The 7,316-nt window shown below is 47.4% G+C and overlaps 1 protein-coding gene and 1 long non-coding RNA gene across 2 annotated transcripts; both read left to right on the plus strand.

The window, feature by feature from the left end:
• Nucleotides 1–206: 206 nt before the first annotated feature.
• Nucleotides 207–1,521, plus strand: LOC148116629 (uncharacterized). The gene is made up of 2 exons (XR_015731194.1): nt 207–322; nt 1,223–1,521. It is a non-coding gene; the product is annotated as an uncharacterized LOC148116629 (long non-coding RNA).
• An 846-nt stretch (nt 1,522–2,367) lies between these two features.
• On the plus strand, nt 2,368–6,389 carry LOC148116630 (uncharacterized). The gene is made up of 3 exons (XM_087886679.1): nt 2,368–4,309; nt 4,414–5,257; nt 5,873–6,389. Exons 1-3 carry the CDS (start codon nt 2,368–2,370, stop codon nt 6,387–6,389), a joined length of 3,303 nt encoding a protein of 1,100 aa, XP_087742805.1.
• The last annotated feature ends 927 nt before the right edge of the window (nt 6,390–7,316 follow it).

Consider the following 7,316-nt stretch of genomic DNA (forward strand, 5'->3'; position numbering starts at 1 on the left):
ATACAGGCCCAGAAAAGACCTATCCCTACAGGCCAAATTTGACAGAATATGATGCAATTCATGAAGTGCAATTATGTGATTTTGCTCTTTATTCTAAATACATTTTGGGTCAGGAAGTTGTGAACAGGGCTTTATTTATTCTTAGCAAATTATTTGCACAATTGCTATAAACAGAAGTGTAATATTTATTTCCCGTTCATGCTGTTATTACTTTGTCTCACTTTTTTGAGCAGGAGGAAGGTTCCGAGGCACAATACAATATTTATAGAAATTTAATTTCTCCTGAAAGGAAGTCAAAAGAAGTCTCTGGAATTTCATAACGGTAGGATTTGTTTGCAAATATAAAAGTTAAGAATAGGGAAGCCACAGCTTAAAAGGACCAAAAGTAAGCCAAATCCATTGACCTGCGCCCTAACTCTAGAGAAATCTCCCATTCTTACAGGCACCAATTCTGAAGGGCTATGATATCTATGGATATAGTGGCAGATTCCTAAACTAAGTCTGGAATGGAAACAAAAGTTGCCTGAGGAAAAATAGCATCAAAGTGAGTTCAACAGAGAAGAGAAATAAATAGTACATAAGTGTACAGAAACTAGGAATGGGGGAACAAGAATAAATTAAGTCCCAGCTGCTGTGTAGGGTGTTTCATAAAAAACCAGTGCTTCTACCACATTAGCATCAACAACATATAATTTAAAAAACGATTAGTGTGGATGATAATTTTGTGAGTAGCAAACGGTGGCCATAAGAGTTAGAAGGTGTAAAGGGCCCCCCACATTGGTTTGGGATACACCTAATTCTGTAGCCAGGAGGAAGCATAAGGCAGATGAAAGAAAGCTGATGGTTTGACAGGCTTAGCAGCTGCCTAGCTCCTTGGTGCTGTGGGCCTTTCAGATGATTACTGGCTCCCCTCATAGCATCCACAGTGGCTGCTGCTGTGGAGATTGTGCTGTGGCTTGACCGTCCTCTCTGACCTGGCTGTTTTTTGACAGGGCCATGGAGCACCCTGGGCTTTGGAGAACAAAGCAAGTTTTCCACTCCATGGCTTCCCCTTTTCTCCACCTTGTCATGGGATCTGACACCCTCCATTCCTACTAATGTTTCAGCTAGGGAAAAACAAAAGTGGGGGCAGGCTGCTTTAGTTCAGCCATCTCTTGATCTGCCAAGTTTTCATTTGTTTTCCTTGATCTCTAATGGTTTCAATTTCTTTCTTATTTTAAAGTTTTCATGCATCAACAGCAAGAAGAGGGAAGAAAGCAGCAGACAGTGGAAGAATAAGGGGAGCTGTGGGTGTAAACCATTTTCTCATTTGCCTAGATTCTGAAATTTTAGCTCATACTAATACTACTTTAATGTTAATTAATGGAGCACCTCTTATGAACATGATGTATATGGCGCATTACTAGCTAAAAGCATTTAAGAACTGATATTTGAAGATGCATATTTTCTCTTCTCCATTTAAGCCTTGTGTGAAATATTGCAGAAACTACAACGAGATTCAATTAAAAACATTGTTATGCATCCTGCCATTGACATTTGTAATACTAATTAAGCACTAGACAGCTATGAGTATGCAGATTTATCATTAATAAGCAGTGAGCTGGTCTTACAAATTCTTATTGTAGATTCAGTAACAAAACCATCTCTGGATCTATTCTGAATTTCGTTTTCAACCCTACTCCTGCCCCAAACTCTCATTAAATTATCTAAGTACATCCAAATATAATCCAGTTAATACCAATGATTTATCAAACAGTTCTGGTTCCACAGTAAGTTTCAGAAGTGCAAATCATTGCAGTAAAAAAGAACTTTTTCTTCTTTATCTGCTTGATGTATACCCCATCTTTCTTTAAGGAGATCGATGTGATAGAAATGCATATTGTTAGATATCAAGTACAGTTCAAATAAGCCAATCAGGAATTAGTCCTGAGAGCGGGAAATTAGAAGGCACGTCAGTGGTTGCAGCCGGGGACAGCCCCTTCCTATATAAAGGGTTGCCCGGGTTTGAATAGCCATTGCTGTTTCTGGAGTTAAATAAAAGAGTTACAGTTACATTGTTTCGAGTCTTCCTTCAATCGCCCATGATTTAACATTGGCGACGAAGGTGGGATCTGAAGGAACAGGACTGCACATCAATCTCCAAGCAATCATCAGCCACCCATCCGATCCACCGAAACACCGGTCAGATCATCGGCTATCGTGATGTCTGCAATCACACCGCCCGCTCCATTCAACCCAACCGGGGAAGATTGGGAAGCTTACATGGAGCGATTCTATATGTTCATGGAGGCGAACGATCTGCTGAGCTTATCAGAGCAGAGGAAGAGGGCCCTTTTCCTCACCCATTGCGGCCCGGCAGTGTTTAAAATGGCAAAAGCGCTTGCCGCCCCAGCCGATCTGAAGACCATGACCTGGACAACGTTGCAAGAAATACTCAAGGCACACTACGCACCGCAAGCATCATCCCTGGTAAGAAGGCATGAGTTTTATCGGAGGGACCAAAGAGAGGGAGAGACGATCAGTGCGTTCGTGGCGACCTTGCGGGAAATAGCTGCCGCATGCGATTTCCTAAATCTAGAAGAGGCCATGAGGGACCGTCTAGTACTGGGACTGAGGGACCTCACATTACAGAGTAGGTTGCTGGTCCGGCCTCAAATTACATTCAAGGAGGCCTTGGAAGAAGCATCCGCAACCGAAGCTTCCCAGAAATCGGTGGCGGCTATGAAGAAAATGAAAAGCGGGCCGCCCGTAAAGGAGGAGGCGGCCGTGCACTATGAAAGAGTGGAATCGGGTTCGGAGGAAGAGGACAAGGAGGATGAAGTCCATCACCTCCGAGCCGATCGCAAGGAGAGACAACAGGGGAAGAGAGAGGCCTGGTGCTCGGGATGCGAAGGGAACCACCCAAGAGCCGAATGCAGATTCCGGGACGCTATCTGCCAAAGATGCGAAAAGAAAGGGCACATAGCGAGGGTCTGCAGGGCATCCCAGCCAGCCTCAAGGAGGACCAGACCCCCCCGATCGCCAACAAACAACAGAAAATTCCAGACAAGTGGGAAGAGACAACCGTTTGGGCGAGGACAAAGAAACGATGACCATCGGGCGGATCGAGGCGAGACCCATCAAACCATCGTGATCGGCCATGCCAGCGCGGGAAGGGCAAATAAGATGGCGGCGACAGTCTTGATCGAGGGGAGACCCTGCAAAATGGAGGTGGACTCGGGATCCAGCCTATCGATGGTATCCTGGACAACAATCAAGAAGCTCCTGCCACACATCACAGCCCGCGACCTCAAACGACAGCGCCTCACCCTCATCGACTACCAAGGGAACCAAATTCCTGTGGTAGGCATTGGCAAGTTCAACGTAGCCTACAAGACATTCAAAGCCACGCTACCCCTCACAATTGTGGACAGAGACCGGCCCAGCCTGCTGGGCATGGAGTGGTTCGAGCCATTGGGGCTAGCCATCACCGGCGTCGATCACATTGGAAACGACACCTGGGAGGAGGACCTGATGAGGGAGTTCGCAGAGGTTTTTAACAACGAGCTAGGCAAGTACAAAGGGTCCCCAATCTCATTCAATTTAGACCCCCAGGTAGCCCCAATCCGAATCAAACCCCAGAGAGTCCCTTTTGCGCTACGGCCAAAAATAGACGAACAATTAGATAAACTGGTCGCGCAGGGAGTGTTAGAGCCAATAGACCACGCGAGATGGGAAACCCCCATTGTGACACCGATTAAACCGGACGGGTCAGTACGCTTGTGCGGAGACTATAAAAGTACATTAAATAAGGTGCTCCAACAAAGCGCATACCCTGTACCAGTAGTCCAACACTTCTTGCATTCCTTGGGGAGGGGAAGAATCTTCGCAAAATTGGACTTAGCACAAGCATACCAGCAGCTGCCCGTAGATGAAGCCACCGCGGAAGCACAAACCATCGTTACACACAGGGGCGCATTCAAATGTAAGAGACTGCAATTTGGGGTGAGCGTAGTGCCCGGGCTGTTCCAAAGCCTGATGGAACGACTCCTACAGGGAATTGAAGGAGTCGTCCCATATTTCGACGATGTATTAATATCAGCAAGGGACACGGCTCAATTGAAGCAGCGGCTGAGGGAGGTGCTGACAAGGTTCCAGAAAGTGGGGCTCAAAGTTAAAAGGGACAAGTGCCAACTAGCAGAGACTCAGGTCGAGTTCCTGGGATACTTGATAGATGAGTCGGGAATTAGACCCACCCCCGGAAAGCTGAGAGCGATCAAGGAAGCACCCCCCCAAAAAAAAATAAAACCGAACTGCAGGCATTTTGGGGGTTGCTTAACTTTTATAATATCTTCCTACCGCAGAAAGCTACCACTGCTGAACCACTCCACCGGCTACTGGACAGGAAGGCAGAATGGAAATGGGGGGAGCGAGAGAGGAAAGCGTTCGAAGATATAAAGAACCTTTTAACGTCAGACAGAATTTTAGTGCAATACAGCGGGACATTACCAATAAGACTAACTTGCGATGCATCCCCTTTTGGCATCGGAGCTGTATTGAGCCACAAGATGCCTAACGGAACAGAGGCCCCCATTGCATTTTTCTCCCAGACTTTGTCAAAACCCGAACGGAACTATAGCCAATTGGACAAAGAGGCGTTAGCCGCAGTAGCCGGAATAAAAAGGTTCCATGAGTATCTCTACGGTCGGAGTTTCGAACTAATAACCGACCACAAGCCATTGTTAGGCATCATAGCAGGGGACAAACCAACACCCCCCGTTTTGTCGCCCAGAATGCTAAGATGGGTGGAATTCCTGGCGGCCTACGATTACACACTGCTCCACCACCCGGGGAAATCAATCGACCATGCAGACGCCCTCAGCAGGTGCCCACGTCCAGAAACGGGGGAGGATCCAGCGCCAGCGATGACCACCCTGCTAATCAAGACGATGGAGGAAGCCCGAATATCTGCAGCCGACATCGCGAGAGCCACCTCAAAGGACAAAATACTGGTGCGAATTTTAAATTGGATCTGGAAGGGGTGGCCGGAAGAAAAAGACATAAGCACAGAGTTCCTGCCATACAAACGGAGGCAAAATGAACTGTCAGGACTAAGGGGGTGCGTGTTGTGGGGGGATAGAGTCATTGTTCCAAACACACTAAGACAACAGACACTCAGATTACTCCACGACGGGCACCCGGGGATCGTGAGGATGAAAGCTCTGGCCAGAAGCTACGTGTGGTGGCCCGGGATGGACAAGGAAATCGAGACGTGGGTGTCCTCCTGAGCAAACTGCCAAGAGTCGAGGGCGGCACCAAACTCAGCCCCCGTCCACGACTGGGAAAACCCGGGAACACCATGGGCCAGATTGCACATCGACTTCGCAGGGCCTTGCAAAAGGAATACGTTCCTAGTCATCGTGGACGCATATTCAAAGTGGCTCGAAGTAGTGCTCATGTCGACGACCACAGCAGACGCAGTGATTAAAGTATTGAGACGCCTATTCGCCACACACGGGATTCCCGACCTCATAGTCTCCGACAACGGGCCGCCGTTCACATCAAACACCTTCGAGATGTTCCTCGCTGACCAAGGAATAAGGCACGCGTTATCCGCCCCGAAAAAACCTTCGACGAACGGCTTGGCGGAACGGATGGTGAGATCTACAAAGGAGACGCTTATGAGACTAGGCCCAGGGGACATTCAGGCCAAATTAGATAAACTATTAGCCATCCAGCACATTACACCAAGCGCCACGACCCACCGAAGCCCAGCAGAATTATTAATGGGCCGTAAGCTGAGATCCCCTCTGGACAGACTGCACCCGCAGTACAGCACAGAGAAGCCAACCGACTCCACGAGCAGAATCCGGGAGTTCCAGCCAGGGGACAGAGTCTACGCAAAAAACCTGAGCGGAAACCCACTCTGGGTACCAGCAACAATAACCCAGGTGACGGGGCCCCTATCCTACCGGGTCCAGACAACAGACGGCCAGCACTGGAAAAGGCACATCGACCAGCTCAGGGGAAGATTAACGAGAGTCGAGAGGGAACCCCAGCACAACAACCAGGGGGAAGGAAAAGACACGCAAGCAGTACCAGAGCGGGCCAATACACAAACGCCAGTTCTGGACATGCCAAACACCAGCCCGGAAGAAGATAACAGCGAGCACGTACCTGAGTCCATGGAGGAGGTGACAGGCGCCGAAAGGAGCCAGCGGGGACAGCCAAGTAAAGTGGGAGAAGGAGGCGAATCCACGCCAGAGACCGAGTTCGAGAGAGTTCCGGAGCCCACACAGAGAGAGCAGCGGACCTCAACCTCTCAACCCGAAGGCACCGGGACGACTGAACTGCGCAGGTCCGGTCGAACCTCCAAGCGACCCGCCTACTTACGCGACTACGTAGCATAGAGACCCCGGACGGGCGGACACTGAACTAGGGGGGAGGAGTGTTAGATATCAAGTACAGTTCAAATAAGCCAATAAGGAATTAGTCCTGAGAGCGGGAAATTAGAAGGCACGTCAGTGGTTGCAGCCGGGGACAGCCCCTTCCTATATAAAGGGTTGCCCGGGTTTGAATAGCCATTGCTGTTTCTGGAGTTAAATAAAAGAGTTACAGTTACATTGTTTCGAGTCTTCCTTCAATCGCCCACGATTTAACACATATGTTCCACATTTTATCCCCGCAACAACTCTGTGGAACAGAGAGGTACTAGCCAAGTCACCCAAATATTACTTGTGTAGTCCAAACTTACAAAATATGTACATTTAATCTTATAAAAATTATTCGAATCCATTTTAGCTAGACAGCTCATGAAATAATGCATAAAAATGTTAGTTTTTAATACAAGTCTCATCATGGATCATCCACAAGAGCCATTACTACATTTCTGTTCCAGGCTCAGGCTTGAGTTCAGACTGGCAAAAATCCAGATAATCCACAAACTCCAGAATCCCCAGAGCCCCAATGTTTGTTTACATACAAGTACTAGTACTCATACACAAAGGCACACCTACACAAACACAGCCACACTTTTCTCTTTCAACAAAAGCAATGTTTTACAAAGAGCAAAAAAGAAAAATATAAAATGGTACATAAAAGAAATGGAAGAGATAGAAAAAAAGAAAAGAAAACAAAAACAGAATTTAATTTACACCAACACCATTCACTATACTTCTCCAGACATTTCTGTCCTTACAAACCACCTTTGGCCACCAAACTCAGATGTTGACTCAGATGTTGCTTTTTGTTTTGCAAAGTACTGTTTTTGTCCTGAGACTCTCATCAAGTATCTCCAACTATTAATTTCCCTTTTCCTTTCTTCAACTATTTGTTTT

This window comes from Pantherophis guttatus, chromosome 1 (genome assembly GCF_059756535.1).
Source record: "Pantherophis guttatus breed Tessera chromosome 1, ASM5975653v1, whole genome shotgun sequence".
Classification (NCBI taxonomy): domain Eukaryota; kingdom Metazoa; phylum Chordata; class Lepidosauria; order Squamata; family Colubridae; genus Pantherophis; species Pantherophis guttatus.

Excerpts from the sequence above, each read along its gene's own strand:
- LOC148116630 (XM_087886679.1), top strand. The coding sequence starts at position 2,368 with ATGGCAAAAGCGCTTGCCGCCCCAGCCGATCTGAAGACCATGACCTGG. Across the intron at positions 4,310-4,413 it reads GAACTGCAGGCATTTTGGGG|AGAGGAAAGCGTTCGAAGAT; the intron begins GTTGCTTAACTT and ends GGGGGGAGCGAG. Across the intron at positions 5,258-5,872 it reads AAGGAAATCGAGACGTGGGT|AGTCTACGCAAAAAACCTGA; the intron begins GTCCTCCTGAGC and ends GCCAGGGGACAG.